Here is a 20,242-nt window from a genome sequence, read left to right as displayed (position 1 = left end):
GCACGACCTGGAGACAGAGGCGATGTGGGCCGTGAAGGTCAGTTGGTCATCAATAATGACCCCGAGGTTTCTTGCTGTTTTGGATGGAGCAAGAGATAAAGAGTCAGTATTGATCTTGATGTTGTGGTGGATGACCTGTTTGGCTGGGAAGACCATCAGTTCCGTTTTGGCCAGGTTCAGCTGAAGGTGGTGATTTTTCATCCATGTGGATATATCAGCGAGACAGTCCGAAATCCGCGCCGAGACCGTGGTGTCCTCAGGAGGGAAAGACAGAAACCGTTGAGTATCATCGGATGATAGGGCCCAACGAGGTGGTGTAAATGGCAAAGAGAAGTGGTCCCATCACCGAGCCTTGGGGCACCCCAGTGGTGAGGCGGTGAGGTACAGACAGCTGACCTTGCCATGACACGTTGAACGAGCGCCCAGTGAGGTAGGATTCAAACCAGGAGTGCGCATTGCCAGAAATGCCCATACTTGACAGTATGGACAGAAGGATGCGGTGGTTGACTGTATCAAACGCAGCTGATAAGTCAAGCAGGACGAGAGCCGAGGATTGAGCTGCTGCTCTAGCTGTTTTTAAGGCCTCCATTACAGACAACAGGGCTGTTTCGGTGGAGTGACCGCTTTTGAATCCAGACTGGTTCGGATCGAGGAGATTGTTCTTTGACAGGAACTCGGTGACCTGTTTGGAAGCTGCCCTCTCAATGGTTTTAGATAGGAGCGTGAGAAGTGAGACCGGTCGATAGTTTTCCACCTGAGTGGGATCGAGAGACGGCTTCTTGAGCAGCGGCGTTACCCGAGCCACTTTGAAAAGAGAAGGAAATGTTCCAGAATTAAATGAAGCATTAATCACCTGTGTTATTGCCGGTAAGACGGCAGGCGATATGGCTTGAAGGATGTTGGATGGGATGGGGTCCAGCGGGCATGTAGTTGGACGGCTACCTGTTAGGATTTTGGAGACCTCACTCTCGCTGAGAGGGATGAAAGAAGGAAAAGATGAGCTATTGACGGTTGCGCCCTTAGGGGAGGGGGACAGTTGGTCGAACTGTTGCCCGATGGCTGCCACTTTCTCTGTGAAAAAGGAAGCAAAGTTATCAGCAGTGAGGTTAGTAGCTGGGGGGGGAGGACCTTCAATAAAGATGCCATGCCATCAATATCATTGAGTGTTTTTCCATTCAGTGACGAAACACTGGGTTTTACATTTGGAAATATCAGTCCCGGCTGAAATTAATTTTCTTGTGTGTGTACAAATCTCAGAATAACAAAGAGATTTCAGGATTTACAAAACATTAAAAACGAGAGCAACTTCAATACCATTGGCCTTTGAGCAAAGATATTACATGTATTGCAGTGTTTTCCTCTTTCTGGCATCTTTATTGCATCAGCATTAATTTTAAATTGAGTAAGTCTTCTTCTCTTTTATTCAAAGATTCTTTACTTTAGCCCATGATGACAGGCATTCAAAAACAATGGATAAATAATTGACATTCAGAATAACTTGTATTTTTTGTTGAAATGAAATAGCATTAAAAATCAGACATGCTAAGTTTCATGATCCCTATCACGCTCCTTCAGTTTCAAGAGAAAGACTGAAGGAGGACTGGATTTTACAGTGTTAAAACGCACTTCTCTGTCCTGTTCTGTGTTGATTTTCTCTTCTTTACTTTTGTTGGCTTCTTTTTTCTTCTTTACGACTCACTCTCTCTCAACTTTTTTGAGTCAAGCCATTTCTACATGACAACAAACTTTTTCTGTTCACTTTTCCCCAAGTGTATTTTTTTCCTGTCCTCTTACACGATCTGAAAGATTCCCTTAGCTCTCACTGGACGGTTCAGTTCGATACTGCATCCATTAGGCAATGCTGCATGAATAACTCAACCTGACAATGGCAGGGCCCATTACCATATGAACCTTTATGAAATATGCCAGTCAATGTTATTGACATCAGCAGAGAGGAGAGAAGCATGCAGGACCTGTGTGTGTAGTCTGTTGGCTTTATCATATTATCACTGATGCATATGCAGATAATGATGGTAGTGGTGCTGGTGAACTGTATGTAGGTCAGACTCTGATAGAAAAAGCAAATCCGCTGTCTTGTGCACTCACCTCAACCTCTCCATATTGTATCAATGGAGTCATACAGTGTTTATGACGACTAACTTTTTTATGTTTACCATACTGCTGTACAAACAATGTGATCTTCATAGTAAAAATGAGAATGGGAATATACTGAATCTTATACAGTTTAACAGTTGTGTAGTAAGGCATGTGTCCAAATGTGTAGCTGTAAGGGATGTGTCCAGTTGTGTAGCTGTAAGGGATGTGTCCAGTTGTGTAGCTGTAAGGGATGTGTCCAGTTGTGTAGCTGTGGGGGATGTGTCTAGTTGTGTAGCTGTAAGGGATGTGTCCAGTTGTGTTGTACACTGAACCTAAACACATGTATGCACCAGACAGTGATCCTACGTGTTTGTCAGGGACCGAGCGGTCACCCCACGTTATTGGGATGTGGCAATTGGACTTGATGGTGCAGTGGGGGAAAACACAGTGCAGGGAGATGGTGGCCCTTATAAAAATGCCTCTCAGGTTTTCCCAAAAACATGTGCCCACAAAATAAACAAACAAATCAAAATACAGACATTGCTCAAAGTACTCCAGCGACTAGGCACACTGGGCACCTGCTTGGCACATTCTAGGCCCAATACCGGCACAAGCTAGGCCCCAAACTATGCACAGAAACTAGGTACAGAAACTAAGCACAAAACTAAGCACAAAACTAATCACAGAAACTAGGCACAGAAACTAGGCACAAAACTAAGCACAAAAACTATATCCACACATCTAGACACATCAAACTTAACCTCACAGCAGGGAAGTGTTTTTTGTTCTTACGCCTTTTCCGGCGTCTCATGCCTGTCTCTCCGGCCTCTCATGCCTGTCTCTCCTGTCTCTCCTGTCTCTCCTGTCTCTCCTGTCTCTCCGGCCTCTCCGGCCTCTCATGCCTGTCTCTCCTGTCTCTCCTGTCTCTCCGGCCTCTCATGCCTGTCTCTCCTGTCTCTCCTGTCTCTCCGGCCTCTCATGCCTGTCTCTCCTGTCTCTCCTGTCTCTCCTGTCTCTCCTGTCTCTCCGGCCTCTCATGCCTGTCTCTCCTGTCTCTCCTGTCTCTCCGGCCTCTCATGCCTGTCTCTCCTGTCTCTCCTGTCTCTCCTGTCTCTCCGGCCTCTCATGCCTGTCTCTCCTGTCTCTCCTGTCTCTCCTGTCTCTCCGGCCTCTCATGCCTGTCTCTCCGGCCTCTCATGCCTGTCTCTCCTGTCTCTCCGGCCTCTCATGCCTGTCTCTCCTGTCTCTCCGGTCTCTCCTGTCTCTCCGGCCTCTCATGCCTGTCTCTCCTGTCTCTCCTGTCTCTCCTGTCTCTCCTGTGTCTCCTGTCTCTCCTGTCTCTCCGGTCTCTCCGGCCTCTCATGCCTGTCTCTCTACCCTCTCCTCATGGAATGAGACTCCCTTTAAATAGGGCAGCCCATTGGTCTAAATTTGTTCAATGAGGACCAACCATTGACACGGAGGAGCCCGGACCCAACCATTGTGGCGGGGGAGTCCACCCCACTTTAGGGCCAAACTCCTCTCCAACGAGTCACAGTGAGAAGGGGGGAAATTCACCTTCTCACAGTGTTATAGACAAAGTTGTGGCATTAGTGTCACATTAAGCCTTTCGCCTTGAATGTGAAGTCTTCTTTAGAATTTTCAGAATACGGTTTATCTGGAACTGCAAAAGGCTGGTCAGCCCATGGAAATGAATCAGATTGTGAATATCAATGAACTAGGGCTGGTGTTCAGATACACATAAACACATCACGCAAACAATCCCTCAACTCAGATTAATGGTCTGTTTTATCTATGTGTGTGTGAATGCATATGTGTGTGTGTGTGTATGTATATTAGAGTGAGTGAGTGACTGTCTGTGTGTGTTTGAGTGAGTGAGTGAGTGTGTTAGTAGTGTTTTAAGCTTCTCTCCTCAATTCCTTTAATAAGAGTGGGGATTGAGGATTAGTTGAGCTGTTTTTTTTATATATATTTTAAAATTATGATTTCTTTCTCCCTCTCTCTCTCTCTTTCTATCCATCTATCTATCTGTCTGTTTCTCTGTCAGTCAGTTGTCTATGTATTTCTCTCTCATCCTACTCCTCTCTCTCTTTTCTCCTCCTCTCTCTCTCTGAGCCTTTCTGACCTCTTCACTGTAAATGGTGCACTCTGGAGATTAAGTCCCAGACCTACATTAATCTTAATCTGTTGGCCAACAAGATGTGTGTCGCTAGGATGTCATTGCTCTTATTACTATTCTGTCTCTCCCTCCCTCCTTCGTGACATCATCCACCCACCATATGTACATCATAATGTAATAGCAGAGGGTGGAGCATGCAATTCCTCACAGACGAAAAGCAAAAGAGTGGATGGGAGGATAGAGGAGGTGTCTGTTAGACAAAAAAAGAGAGAGAGAAAGAGAGAAAGGGAGAGAAAAGGAGGGGGGGGGTACAATCAGGGAGGCAGGAGGTCAAAAAGGTTGACAAAGCTCAGTCCAATAATTCTCCCTTTCGTGCGTGCAGGCTCTTTCACTGGTCATCTCCTCACCAGATTGTCAGGGAAGTTGATTTACTCGTGACAGGGGAAAAAAATTCTACAGCAGCTTAAGTTAATATATAAAAAAGGAAAACAAATAAGAGTAAAACACTTCTGTCCTGACACGAGCAGATAAGGACAGCCTTGCTAAAGAAGAGGAGAAAAAGACAGAGCAAAGGCACTGGTTGCGGACAAGAACTGTGAGAGAAACTGCTCTCGGCTGTCTTTGGGGAACCTGACTGGTCTTCGATGCCTGCATTCTCCCTGGGACTTTAAATGAACTAAGGTAAGAACAGCTGCCACAGTGCTTATTCAGCTCCGATGAAGGAGCCTCTTGCTTGATCAGGGCTTTATTCTTGCCTCTCGAGGTAAGTTTGCATGAATTAATTTTGTACTTTCTCTCAGCATTTCACTTGGTCATACAGACCATGCTTTCTCTGTTTTCTTTTTCACTTTCCCTCTTTCTCTCTCTCTCTCGTTCTTTTTCACTCTTAGTTAATGTCAGTGGGAGAGAATGGTACATGGAGAGGGACTGTCTCCGTACCCTCTTCAATTCCTCCTTTCTTTCACTCGCAGCTGTCCCACTCTGCAGACCTAGCTGTGGCCATATTTCTCATCACCACAGGTGAGTCCAACAGGTAGAACTAGGGTACCTCGTTCTGAGACACACTACATCGGACACTACATTGCACCGCATGTCAGTGTAGTGTAGTCGCTCACTGCAACCGTGAACCTTTACAAATACAAAGAAAATGTTACAGTGCTTATGGAAGGATTACCCTATCATGGCCACTGGTGTGAAAAGTTTCAATATATGTTTTGCTGACTGAAAAGTAAAATGAGTCCTATCATTTATACTGTCACGCTTCGCCGTGTCTAATAATGTTTCGTTTCAGTGTTGGATTTGGCATTGGAATCACAATGTGCGGGTGCGTGTACATCAAATGAAAGATTATGTATTATGTATTGATTGACATGATGTGATGTGGGAGGGGGGGGGGGGATGGGACCATAAACAATCAATGAAAGCCGATTTGCACCACTGTGCCCACCCACCGAGATGTACCAGGATTTCAGGAATCAGCCAGAGGTCCGTGCATCTGTGCTGTTAATTCTCAGTCATCTCTGCCCCCCAGGCAATCCTTTTTTTCCTCTGCTCTAAGCATGGGATAGATCCCTCACATTCTCTCTTCGTGCTCTCTTTCTCTCTCTTGTAAAAACAAGTGGAAGCTTTGTGTTAAATAGAGCCTTGTGACTTCTTGTGTCTCGAAGCATTATCAAGATTTATAACATGTTAGCATTCTATGGCTTGCTAAATGGTGGAGACGTTGTCATGGGGTTGCTCAATCAGTCCATCCAGTTTTTAGCGATTTTGAGATTTGCGAATTCAACGCTAAATCAGCAATTTACCGCATTTTTTCGAGACGCTGCATTTTGTTCATAATTATCACATAGGCTACATTGTGCATTAAAATAGCATAAATAAGCTTTATGTTAAATTGCATTTTGTTTCCGTTTCCTCGTGCTTCCTTATGATGGTATAAGGTTATGCACAGTCTGTCTCAACCACTGCCACTGCCTAATGTCCCACTCGTTTATTGGCCGGTGTGTGATGGATTGACGACCGAGGTGAAGTTTGCTTGGTATTAGACATTTACGTGCACGACATATTCTTGCCTTGTATTCAGTTGTGACATTGTTAATAGTGTTTGAACATGCTATTGAAAGAAAAGGGATAACTGTCTTGCACGGAGATGGCGTTTTTTTTAAAATCCTGTTCCTATTCATGCACAGGACTATAGAGGAGTAATTTGAGTGAGTAGACTATCGACGAAGTAAGGCGAGAAATGGTAACTTCTAAATATGTAATTTTAAGGAACAAGGATCGTTTTTAGGGGTTTAATCAATGCCAGTAGAGGAAGTTTAAAATACTATTCTGTGTTTTTGATGGATGTATAGGAACGCTGGACCATTTACATCACACCTGTTTTGAATTATGCACAAAGATTGTGCCAACGGAAGCAGCCAATCATCTTTTAATCTTTCACAATTTCTATTAGCATGAGAACACCAGTAATCGAACCCTAGCTGGGCTGGAATGTTGACACAACTACTGAACAAAGAATACAAACTTAGTGTATGTATCTGGTACCTTGTTTTTTGAAGATCTTACATGATTCTATGATGTAACTGAGCTGCAAAAGACAAAAAGGAAGATACAATATTCAGTTATACTGTATCATACTGTAAAGCACTCCAGGCAGAGTGCTACGGACTATGCACAGAACTTGGATTGACGCACCCAGTATCACATGATTTAGGCGAAGGTCACGGATATAGACAAAAATTCTTACAGATAGGATGTCAAGTGATCACAACATAGTCATTCAGTGCATTGACATCCTTTCCTTGATAACACACAATTATTAAGTAGTTCCTTACTAAAAATATATATATATATTTTATGGATACAAATCTATAAAAATAGATCATCATGATGCTACGAAAGAACCTTATCCCTTGCATCTGTGCAAATCATTTCCAAGCAATGGTTGGCACTCTATAATAACAAATGGAACACAAATTATAAACATTCAATTGACTGAATTTAAAAAAAGGTACAGTATGCGGGATTTAGTGGCATCTAGCAGTGAGGCTGCAGATTGCAACCTTACTGAACACTTCTCCCTTTCCAAGCATAAATAAGAAACTACGGTGGCCATCAGGTGACATAAAAGTAAGAAAGGCCCTCTATAGTGCCATTCTGGGCTATTGTAGAAACATGGCGGTGCAACATGGCAGACTCCGTGGATGAGGACCCAACAGCCCATTTACACGTACGTGTTGTGTCAGCGCTTGTTGGTGGTTGAGTGCTCTACCAGTGTTACGACCCCCTGCACCCCTGCAGATGATGTAATGGCCTACAGGCAACAGTGGGGACGGACGATTGCTTGATTGACTGATTACCCACACCTGGGGAGGTGTGGAGAATAAAAAGAACCAGTGGACACCTGACTCTCTCTGTCTCTCAAGCTGGCTCTCAGCATACAGACGTATTACCCCTTAGACACGTCGTTTTGTGTTATGAATTGTATGGACTAAATAAATATGCGTTACTTTTGTAAGAAAACCGTTGTTGTCTGCCCCCAATGTTTATGTTGGATGTTCCAATGTTCCGGTCACGAGCCGGCTGTAACAACCAGCAAGTCACTTATAATGACTTCCTCCCCTGCATTTGCGGCCACTTTCCCATGACCGTGGCGATGCAGAGTGTCGTTGACTCCTAGCCCCACCGTCTCGGCTCACTTGTCCCAGGCAGCGTTCTGGGGACGACCAGGGAGATGAGGGACCCTGTGTCCACTATGGCCCTGCAAGGAGTGCCTTCCAGGTCGTAGTCAATGAGCTGGCTAGGCTGCAGCTGGGGGACTGGGCTTTGTGCAGTCAGTGCTAGGCAATGTTGAGTGATGTTTGACCGGCTCCCTACAGCAGCAGCGTCCCTCTTTGGACTGCTCCGCTGCTCTCCGTGTCCTTGCCACAGTCACTGTGGAAGTGTAGCGGTGGCTTGTTAGGTCACTTCTTCCCTCTCCCTTTCCTCCGCATCAACCTGGTGCAATAAAATCACCATTTTGGAATTAAACTAAGCAGGAGATGTACTTCTGTGAGTTTGCTTCGGCCACAGTTTAAAAAACTTGTCTCCTTTCATCACAGTGATGATAGGACTCTGTGAGAGTGGCTTGTTGCCAGCCACGCCTTCCTACAGGTTCCAGCGGGAAGCTTCACCAACCATTTGTCACCCAGTTGCCAGTTGCCAGCTGCCACTCTGCATATACGTATATGCTCCACCAAAGAGACTGGCTGGTTTTTGATGCATTCAAAAAGTTTGCGCTCTCAACAGACTTGAGGTTATATGTTAATACTAACTAATATATCACCTTATATAACCATGTATACTTGCCTTTGTGCTTGCTCTAGAGCAGGGGTTCTCAAACTTTTGCAAGCTGGGCCCCCCCAAAGCTGGTTAGGGGTAGTTGGGGCCCCCCCAGCGCGTGGCCCGCGGCCCGCCGCCACCACCCTCAACTACACCACGATAGATAGATAGATAGATAGATAGATAGATAGCATATTGTTATTGATAGGCCTGACATGTCAAGGTTAGGCTATTGTTAGGCCCATACAGACAATTATTATAACTATTTATTATTATTATTATTATTATTATTATTGTTATCAGTAATAGTAGGCCTATTAGTAGGCTATTCATTATTATCACCATCATTATGTCATTATTATTATAATTAATGATTATCGACCAATTATTATTGTATTATTATCATAATAATAATGAGTGTTATTATTGCTATCATTTGGATACTGTTATTATTATGGGCCTCTTGTGATCTTTACAAAAAAAATCCTACAGGTCTGTCAATGTGAGACATGAGCCTGCTTTGCACTGCAAAGGTTCTCAAATCTTGGGGCAATGTTTGACAAACATATCCTCAGGTCATCCTCCATCTGTGCGCGGTTGCGCAATTTAGTTTTGAGCGCAGTCAGTCTTGAAAAGCCTACCTGGCACAAATATGTCGACGCCAAAAGGAGGAGCATTTTTAAGGCTATGTCGCAAAGCTGATCATTGCTATCCAGAATGACGAAATAGGGGAGATGCTTAAGTCTACTGTCACTCTTCAGCTGCTCTTTCATGTCTATTGACAGCTCGTCTGCTGAGCAGAGAAATGGATCCCGAACTTAGGCGAATGAACGGTAGTCCTCTTTGAAATAGGACCCAAACTGATTTCTGATATTCGGCGTGATGCAGTGTCATTTGAGGGGTTTAGCTCCTGTCATTATTGTACACGTCTTGCGTGGCCGGTAAAATCAGTGTTTCGGCAATTGTATGGGGTTTGCTAAGCTTAGCAATTCTATGAGCAACATAAGATGCCTCCAGACACTGCTTGGAGACAGTGCTATGCTTGGGCATGGTGGTTCGTTGTTGCTGGAGGCCATCACGTTTATGTTTAAAGAAGTCCACAGGCTTCTCTTTCTGACTTTTACGAATCAGAAACTTGTCCATGTTGTGTTTGTTTGCTAATACAGTGTGTGTGAAGTTAATAAAGTTCTAATTTCAACGTCGTGTTCTTGTATGTGTGGTTGTGAACGACTTGCACACGAATAATGGATACGGCTGTGCTAGGCAATGATTCCTAACTAAACTAACTGTACACAATGTAGACAGGGACAGCACAAAATAGTATTCAAGTGCTGGTGTTTTATTTGTTGCAACACGGTGGATGATACAAAAATGTAAAGGTAGGTGTTAAGGAGAAAAGGACTAGCTGCAGTTGGAAGAAGGTAGCTAGGCTAGCTCTCGGGGCTACGAACTTTTTCAAAAGACTGGAGCAAATTACTCCTTAGAATAGGCTACGAATAGACCTACTGCAAGCGCAGTAAGGTATTACTAAGGAAGGAGTGAGTCTTTAAAAAGACTGTTTATAAAACAATGAATATCTGAATGATACAGGAAACAACAGAAATTGAACAAACTCTGCAGAGTGTCGTCTCAGGGTGAGCGTTTACCAATGCCTGCGGGGTTTTTTTATCCTCGGAAACTTTGGTGCAACTCGCGTTCAAATGATAAAACTCCATTTTGATTGGTGGATCAGGAGCAAAACCGTATTTGATTTGTTTGGGTCAGTCCAGCCCCTTGCATTTCGCCACTGAGGGAGCTTTCACTAACCAGTGACAGGTCGGCGGTAGTTTTTTTTTTTTCTCCGTCTGTGACATCGCGCCCCCCCTGGAGAGTGTTCCCCCCACTTTGAGAACCACTGCTCTAGAGTCTAGGGAGTTCAGGCTCTGGGCTCTGGGCTCTGTAAAGCACCTGGAGACAATTTTAATTAGATATATATATAGATAAAATTGAATTGAATTGAATCATGTATAATACACCCCCATACCTCTGTCTCTCCTAGGCGTGGTGTCAGTGATGGGTAATGGAGTGGTTTTGCTGATTTATGGGCGAAAGAGAAAGAAACTCAAGCCTCACGAACTGATGACCATAAACCTGGCGGTTTGTGATTTTGGCTACAGTCTTTTTGGTGCACCCTTCCCTATAACTTCCAGGTGGGTGAAAAGATGTGTCTCTCTCACAACATGTGTATATGTGCAAGAATGTATAAAGATACATATGTATCAGAATGAATGAGAAAGAAACCAGAGCAACTCTAGCATGATATAATGCTCTAGCAATATTTCAACCAAGCCAAACATAATTTTTAAATAAATGTTTTAGTCTGAAATTTCTCAGATTTTGATCTCAAATTTGAATTTGTTTCTATAATTGTAAAATTCCAAATGTAATGCTTACACAGTATATATAATCTTTCTGGCTTAATTTGATATCATGCCATACAGTATATTGGCACTGTGTGAAGATCCCCCATAGGGGGATGCTTTCAGCAACACTAGCAACATGTTGTTTCAAATCAAATCCATCAAACCGATTCCCGTAATCAGACGCCCGGCAGGGTTCCTTTTCACGGCTATGGCCAATTCAAAGAGAATTGGGGGGCCTTACTGCAGGGCAGCACGGACCCAGGAGAAAAGCTGGGTGTGTGGTTCTTCATTGTGGAGTGGAACTGCAATCAGGTTCTGCGTCATCCTGTATATATAAACACTGCAAGAACGCATTTATAAATATTCTCCTTGTAGTACAGCAATTTTACCTAGTTTACCAATTTTATTTTATTACTAAAAAAATACGTATCACTTGCTGTGCATTACTTATGTAGTGGTTTTAAATGTATTAGGATGTGCATCTGTCTCATTAGTAGTCATTGTAATAGTAACACTACCAGAAGAGTAGTAGGTAATAATGAAATAATTATAATGATTTTAAAGTGGTTGAATTTCCTTAATTCATTATGATGTGTGAATCATCCAGTTCTCTTTGGTCTCTGTGATAGCCTGTCGCATGCCTGGGTGTTCGGTGAGGCTGGGTGTCTGTTCTACGGGGTGCAAGGCTTTGTGTTTGGCATCGGATCTCTGATCACCACCTGCCTTATCTCTCTAGACCGCTCTTTCAAGATCTGCAGCATCCAGTATGGTAAGAGGCTTAAATGTGAATGAATCATCAGAGGCCCTATTGTCTCACACACATAACACTTTGTTGGTTATTTTTTTTTATACTTCTTAAATTTTTTTATAATAATGGGGCAAAAGGTTCCAGATAATTTCTCTGAGATCTCTTCTCAAATCTTTCAGTTTTAATTGAAACCATTTTGAATAAAGGAAGTTTGAGTAGCTTCAAACAATGCCGATTTCGATGGTCTGTTCACCATTTTTGGCTTGAATCATCAACGGGTTCCTCTCCGATTTTCACATTTATGGTCAAATATCCTTTGCAATTCATCTGATCCTTTCCGCTTTCTTAAGCATAAAATGCTTTCCCCCATCTCCCTTTGTTACCTTGGTTTCTATCTCCCGTCATGTATTGCATGTATTATCTAAGATCACCATAGGGATAGAGATTATCTTTGTTGCCCCGGTTATTATATCACAATGAAATGCACTGGTGTCATTATCTTGTCACCTGTGCGTAGTATGGAGCAATGAGATAAACTCTTAATTACCTGAACTGACTATAGTGTCATATTAACCCTGTGACAGATAATGAATGCACATAAACGGAACCCAGCTGTTCGACTTGTTAACTCAATGCCAGGTCTGATGTTAATAGTGTGATTCACAGAGTTTCAGTGTGGGAAGCAGTGAATGAATCATGATTGAAAAGTCATGTATGAACCTATGAGCAAAGTCTGTATTATTGTATGTTGACACTGTGGTCATTTGAATAAAATGATCAAAGATGCCTTGTCCCTATCAATTTTGCATTAAAAGTCTGCATAAATACTAGCCTATATGGGATGGGTAATGTCACAGTAGGAAACACTAAGATGGATGTGTTTTGGCTGGGTTGGTGATGCTACTTATCTCTCCCTCTCTTCCTCTGTCTCAGGCCAATGGATCGAAAGGAGACACGCATCTTATTCCATTTTACTGGTGTGGATCTATACCATATTCTGGGGATTACTTCCTGTATTTGGGTTTGGAAGCTATGGGCCAGAACCATTTGCAACAAGCTGCACAATTAACTGGTACAAGATGCATTCAATACCACACAGCTTTTCCTCTTAGTTCTCTGAAAGTTTTGTCTTAATTCTCTGAAAAATAGCTCCAAGTACACATTCCTTTTTCCAAATGTTCCCCTCTTTCTGACATATCACATGCCAATGGGAAAAGAGCAGATGTCTGAAAGGAAAACTTTCAAACTATTTTTAGATCTTCTTGGGTCCAAACTTTTACGAAGGTCAATTAATGATCGAATTCGGTCCATTATTGAGTTAGAACACAATAACCGGCAACTTGGCTAAACAATGTAATCCCATGGGGCATGCATCCAGGTCAAAGTAAACCGTTTTTTTCCCACCATTGAAGTGCTCAGAATGTAATTATAAATGTCTGACAACATGGAAAGGATCTCCACAAATATACACCGATGTCTGTTTACCTCAATTACTGTATAGAAACTACTGAAACTACTAAATTACTGTTTCATGTAATTTTCTACAGAAACCGTAGAAACATGTTTGGACCAAAAAAGATAGGAGTTTAACTCAGAGTCTCCCTTCTCCCAGTTTTTCTCAATTGCTTACACACATTTTTTGAAAGCATACCTCATTTTCTCAAAACTCTAAACACAAATCCCAAAACCACACACACAAAATGCAAAACCCTAAATATCTCCTGCAAAATGCTACTTTGCCTTCAAAACAATGTTATGTCTCCTCAAAATGGTATTTTGTGATCAAATGACACACACAGACCATCATATGAGTAGACACTTCTAAGCACCTGTTGAAAACTGATGTGCTAAATAGAAAATATTACTATGAATGGGAAAACACCAGTATGAAAGCCTTATCAGGAGCATTATATCAGTGTTACTGTACGCTTACTCCTGTTGTAAAATATAACTGTATAATGTTTTTACTCAAATATAAAACAACACACAAATATATAGTAACAACAAAAATATTTCTTAATTTTTTCTGTAGCCTATACATCACAGCAAACACAACTGGATGTGTAAATGATTTGCACAGAACAAACAATAGAAAATAGGCCAGTACAGTCAACAACACTTTGTATTTGTTTGATTGCTATAGCATTATATACCAGAACCATATTGACTATTGCAGTCTCCTGTTCAGCCGTCAAGACATGCTCCCTCCCACCACGCCGGGGTAATCTTTCAGTTCTGCAAAATTTTACAAAAACAGTACAATGTAAAATGCTCTAAATACAAGAATACTATGCTCCTGATAAGGCATTCAAACTAGTGTTTTCCTGTCATAGTAGTGTTTCTTACCTATTCTCTCTTCTGAATATCCGGAGAATGGATGCAACTGAGAAGAAGCTTGTGTTTGGTTGAACCCTCTGGCCAGCCTCCTGCATGGTCAGACCATGGTTGACCACATGGTCGACCACAGTGGCCCGAATCTCATTAGAGATAATGGCTTTCCTTCTTGCTCTTCCTCTTCCTCCTTTTCCTCCTCCTCTTACTCTCACTCCTCTGCCTCTCTAATCACCTCTTACTTCAATGTTGCCATCCATTGTTCTCCAAACCAGGAGCTCACCTGTGGCCCTTATATTGCTAAAGCTTTGATTCCAAATTGCACAACAGCCTTGGAAATGGAAGTTTTGACATTTGAATGTCAGTGTGTTCTGTCTGAACACAAGGAGATTTGGCATTGATGAAGTGTGCAAAATAAAAAAAGGATTGTGTGTAGTGTTTTGAAGAAAGTGTGTTTTACAATTGAAATCTTGGTCTAAAGCAGAACAATGTGTTTATAGTTCAGCAGAATCGGTTAAGGGAGTTGGCACATGAGTTACAGGTTGTGGTCATTGTGTCATAAGTTCCAGTTTCTGTGTGTAAACAATTGAGAAAAACTGTAAGTGAAGTGAAAACTGCACACAGTGCCGAGGACAGTGCATGATGGGTTTGGCAGGAATGGTGGTCTGACTTCATACAACGTGGGAATGAAACTTATTGGAATCTGAAGTAGATCACCACCTATTCTGTAGTCAGTTGGATTATAATAGATCAGTCTAAACAGCCGTACCACCAACTAACTTTGCGTCCAATCCAGGCTAAATTTGGGCCCCATCTGTCCACTGAGTCCACTGCTTCCTGGGCAGCATGGCTGCATACCATCTAGAGGTCTTCTAAAATGAAGCATTATCTAATTCTCGTCCAAACACGAATAACTGTCTTTCCCATATATCCCAACAGGTGGAGGATGAAGTCCTCTCTCAATGACAGAATCTACATCTTTCTCATCCTGTCTCTCTGTTTCGGAGTACCCACCTTCATCATCATCACCTCCTACATTGCCATCATGGTTACGGTAAGGGACAACGTTTTGGGATGCACAAAATGTATTCTGAGCACAGAAACTACCATGTGACAAACAATGTCTCATAACGAGAAAGAGAGCTCAGTTTGGCGAAGGGAGCCTGGTGGTAGATCAAATGAGAATGAGTGGAGTGGAGTGGGGTGGGGGGAACCATTTATCTGTGTATATATATATATATATTACCAAATATGTATACTGCAAAAATAGCTAGGTAAACTTGGCTAATAACTAGCAGGTAAACTTGGTTAAAAACTAGCGGGTAAATTTAAAAGATGGTCCATGATTTATGTGATTTTACGTCATCTCAGGAATGCAGTAACATGCTGATGTGCATCTTGTTTAGGTGTATCGTTCAAACCGCACTCTGGCATCCATTCCCTCATCAACAGTCACACACAGCAGCAAGGACTTAAGGCTCACAAAGGTGATCTTTTTCACATGTTCATTCTCTCTCACTATGTGCCTGGATCTATATTGTATTGTACTGCAGTGTACTGCAGTGTATTGTATTGTACTGTAGTGTTGTGTTGTGTTGTATTGTGTTGTGTTGTAGTGTAGTGTAGTGTATTGAAGGTTGTAGTGTGTTGTCTTGTAATGTGGTGTAGTATAGTGTATTGTATTGTTGTATTACAATACAATACACTACAATATATTTAGTGTATTGTATTTAAAGACCATAGTTTTGGGGTGTTTATAAGGCATTAATGCCCTAATACAACTCACGAGTGGGAGAAAGACAATCCTGTTGACCTCATACTCTTGCATTCATTTTCTGACCCAGAAACCACTGAAATCAAATTATCAATTATCAATTGTATGCAGAAAACAGAGAAAACCCCTAACCTAAGAGACAGAACAAAACATCTTTTGTCTTATGATGAATCTTATCTTGGCCGGAACATTAGATCCCCCAGGGTATAAAATTGGACATGGAACTGAAAACAGTAAAAGCTGTTTCAATTGAACCCTTGGTAAATCATGCCCCACTGTGCTCTGAAAAGCTTGACAGGCGTAGTAACAGTAACCAAGGGGGGCTGGACTTTGTGAAAGGTCAATAGCTATATTGTATAAGTATAAGTATAAGTATACTTATAAGTATAAGTATAATCTTCGTTGTCCTCTACGGCGACAATTTGAGTGAGTAGTGACTACATACAATATTCTCTTGATCAATGAACACAAACAAATAAAAAATTATCTTCCATTACAGATTGCTGCAGTGGTCTGTTCATCTTTTCTCCTGGCCTGGATGCCGTACGCTATCGTTTCTCTCTACTCTGCACTAACAGCCAAGGAAGAACCGGGAGAAGATCCAGGGATCCTGAGAGCTGGAGCTGGAATGACTGGGCACGTAACCCCCAAGCTGGTGGACTTCCTCGCCTTCCCCTCGCTTATCAACTGGACCTCCTTGGAAAATGACAGCACCATCTACGACTCACTGGACATGTGGAGCAACAGAACCATGCATTCCAACTTCAGGCCGGGCTACAATTCAGTGTTGGGCTCTGGTTCAGCCCTGGGAGCCCAAAGCGTACGGGCCGTGTCCAGCCTGCGTCCGGAGGTGACGCTGATCCCGGCTATGTTCGCCAAATCTCACTGCATGGTCAATCCCTTCATCTACCAGATCATGAACCGTGAGTTCAGGGCGGATGTGTACTACATGTTCTGTGGGAGAGGCTTGGAAAGAGAGAGGACGAGCAGAAGAGGAAGAGAGAGGAGTGATTCTGAAGGTAAGGTACACAGTGATTGATACATAGTAATACCCACACATAGTGAGACCCAGTAACCCAGTAAGATACAGTGCGTTATACCCACATCCAGTGTGACCAACTGTAAGAGAAAATCAAGTTAGAGTGAGTTCACCAACAAGCAGTTCTTAGTATACATACTAATTCCACGTTTCTAAGAAAGAGGCCTGGTGGTAAGGGAGATGTGGAATCTGACAGGGCCAGCTCTGGCCTCAGTGACTCACCATCTTTTAGGTCAGAAAGGCCAACACTGGACACAGACTAGATAGTTGTAGCATCTGGGGTGTGAGACCCAAGGTTTTTCTCTGAGGCTCTATTGTCAAAGAACTTGTTTAGTTACAGCTCCTCAGGGGATCCACGATTAAGCAACATTGTTGCGCCTGAGGGGTAAAAAGACTGGACTGTGTATGATGATGTCAGAATGCATTCTCCAGCCGAGAGGTGATGGGCTCCTGTGTGAACTGATCTCTCCGACTGAATGATACCAACACGTAGAATTAGTTTAAACTTAACAGCTAACTGCACGTCGGGGTCACCAGCTGTTAAGTTTAAACTAATTCTACGTGTTGGTTTGCAGAGAATCAAGTGAAGACCGCCACACAGAGCAAATAAGTTTAAGTTGAGTTTACTGAGTTTTGAGAGAGTACAAGATTCAGTCGGAGAGATCAGTTCACACAGGAGCCCATCACCTCTCTGCCCCTGGGTGAGCTGCTTATCATCTACGTTTATTAATTTAGCACATGCAAGGCACCACAGCCGTGGTGCTCTTCTCTCCCTAGTCTACCAGCTGAGCTACAGAAAGTCATAGGCAAAACATGATGTATTTTTGGTCATGGTGTTCCTATTTTAATCAGACTCACTTTTCATTGCTGAATCTTTAAAGCCTTTTGATCTCAGCAGGAGTGTTAGAAATAAACATCCCTCGGCAGTTTTCTGATATCCATATCTATCAGTGCGAGTGCATATTCATGAGTGATTTTGTGTGCTATCACTGAAATACTAAGGTGTCAGAATGTGCATTCATTATAGGGGCTCCTCAAAATATTCTCCACGCGATAATTCTACCTCCCTTTTCTTTTATAAAGGTGCCAGCATGCTTCTGCAACAGCGCCTGCGGCTTTTCACGCAGTTGTGTCGATGTACTCGTTTCAATTCATGGTTCCTAAAGGGTTGCGCGTGTTGCAAAGCAATTCACCGCCAGAACAATAGGTGGAGTAACGTTTTTTGTCGAAGACGACCTAGAGAATGACGTCTTTGTGTGTGGAAGTCGTTGGTTTCTTTATTTACCAGGTCTTGTTGTCCACACACACAGTGAACGAGGGCAACTGAGAGAGGAAGACGGATGATGGAGTTGTTGATCATTGATCATTGATCATTGATCATTGGGGTTGTATAAATGTTCATATCTCCTCACCTCTTTCGATGGACCCGACCAGCCGGGCCAGGTTCGACAAATATTTAGAAATCATACTAGGTCTCAGGTCGGACACATCAGCCCAATAAGGCGTTGAACATTCCATATTTAAAATATCTTAATAAGTAGTGAAGTCAATGTGTATGCTTCACATGATGCAGAAGTTCGTTTATTGACAAATCTTTTAAGGACGGCCACAGCGCTTTAAAACGACGTGTTTATAAGTTACATTTTTCAAAGGTGAAGAGAGAGAATCGCCAGGTGTACCTTCTCATTATGTGTGTGTGTTGTCAGTGTTTGTAGCCTATACAATGGTGTTGGCAGCAAGTTAACTCCACTTCGCGTTAATGTAAGCTTTTGTATATGAGCGGACCGGGCTCCATTTTATCAAACCACCCTGTCAATTTCCCCCTGCGGCAGCGTTTCTCAAAGTGAACAATGAACAGGAGATTTTCCCGTTGCAATGCCTTCCTTTATAGACAGTAACGATCATATACCCCCATCGCACTAAACAACCACACTCAAACAAAGAAATATTGTATTGTTAGCCGATTAAGTATTGTATTGTATTAATAAGCCTGACGTTGGCTTATTAATTGCAGCGGGACAATGGAAAAAAACTTTGTGTTTTAAGATACCTGCTATCGTGGATTATACAGTAAATAAATTGCGAAATGAAACAAAAAGGCATCACAGTTTAAGTTTTATTAGTATTGATTGATTCACATCGATATGAATGGATGACATGACTAACAAGTGGTGGAAAATTAATATGAAAGTATTTGTTCGGTGAAGTCCTCCTCCTACTGTTGCAACAATTTATTTGAAATGTTAAGTGCCATCAGCCTCTGCACATCTCTCTCCTTTTTGGAGAAGGGCTAAGGTTTATATTGAAGTAAGGCATTCATCAGTATAATATCAGCATACAGAATGATGAGCTTCATTTTCATACATATTTACAATAGACAAACACATATCTCATGACTGCTTAACACCCACCCACATCTGGCTTGTGTTTTTGTGTCATGTCTCTTTGCAGGCAATCAAAGCAGCATCAGCTTGTCTTACTGCCACAGCTGGAAGAGGAAGAGCAGCTCACACATCCTCAGTCACGGAAACAACGGGAAGAAGAAGCAGCAACAGCGTTCAGGGAGCGAGAAGGGGCCCCGTGGCTCCTGGCAAGGCAGCGGGTGCAGCGACTGGGCCTCCCTGGATGCAGCCATGTTGGACACCCAGATCAACATGGAGAGGGAGAAGGGTAGCGAGGGGGACAGAGGAAAGGAGAAGGAGCAGGGCGGGTCCACCTCCAGCAGTCTGTTGACTTGTGAAGACTGAGGTGATGATTGTGGTGGTGGTGGAAAAAATGGCTGTTAAGTATATTTATTCTTATATGAAGAGCTTTATGAAAAAGTATATATTTTATGAATCGTGTTTGTATGTCATTGATTTAGAATGCATGTCCTTAACACTGTCCCTAAAAGACTTCTTAAAATAGGCAATAGATTAATAGCTATCTTTGTAATGTACACATTCACATTTGACTCGATGGCTATTTAGATGAATGATGTATTTCATTTTAACACAGACCACAACAGCTCTGAATTATCACAAAGTAGCCCAATCTGGAAATGGTGGTCAGACAGCCTCGTGTAATAGACCTCCTGGAAATCCCCTGTTGGTGACAAATGATAAAAGCATGTTGTTTTGTGTTAACGTTGGGATTGGACATCTCATTGTAGGCGCTGTTGTTGCCAACTTTCATGGTTTGATTTACAGAATGGTGTTAAGACCCCTGATTTATAATAGGCAGTCATTTTAAATGTGATCCTTTGTGTCTTCTTGTTAAAAGTCAGTGAATGTGTCAGTGTAATCATAGTGCTGTTTTTAAATATTGGTCCTAATGCAGTGTTCAGTAAGCAAATGTATTTAACAACATACAATATTTAACAGCAGCGGAAAAGTTGATCAAAAACAATAAATGGTTCAACAAAAGAAAA

The 20,242-nt window shown here is 42.4% G+C and overlaps 1 protein-coding gene across 1 annotated transcript; it reads left to right on the top strand.

Moving 5' to 3' along the window:
* Positions 1 to 4,179: 4,179 nt before the first annotated feature.
* On the top strand, positions 4,180 to 20,237 carry LOC116222398 (opsin-5-like). The gene is made up of 9 exons (XM_031576231.2): positions 4,180 to 4,897; positions 5,107 to 5,236; positions 10,578 to 10,728; positions 11,571 to 11,710; positions 12,623 to 12,761; positions 14,960 to 15,074; positions 15,427 to 15,507; positions 16,294 to 16,813; positions 19,285 to 20,237. The coding sequence occupies exons 2-9, from the start codon at positions 5,110 to 5,112 to the stop codon at positions 19,578 to 19,580; spliced, it is 1,569 nt and encodes a 522-aa protein (XP_031432091.1). The 5' UTR covers positions 4,180 to 4,897; positions 5,107 to 5,109; the 3' UTR covers positions 19,581 to 20,237.
* The last annotated feature ends 5 nt before the right edge of the window (positions 20,238 to 20,242 follow it).

This window comes from Clupea harengus, chromosome 11, assembly GCF_900700415.2.
Source record: "Clupea harengus chromosome 11, Ch_v2.0.2, whole genome shotgun sequence".
In the NCBI taxonomy this organism is placed as follows: Eukaryota; Metazoa; Chordata; class Actinopteri; order Clupeiformes; family Clupeidae; genus Clupea; species Clupea harengus.
Note: the sequence above shows the minus strand (reverse complement) of the source record. Positions and strands in the feature narration are given on the sequence as shown.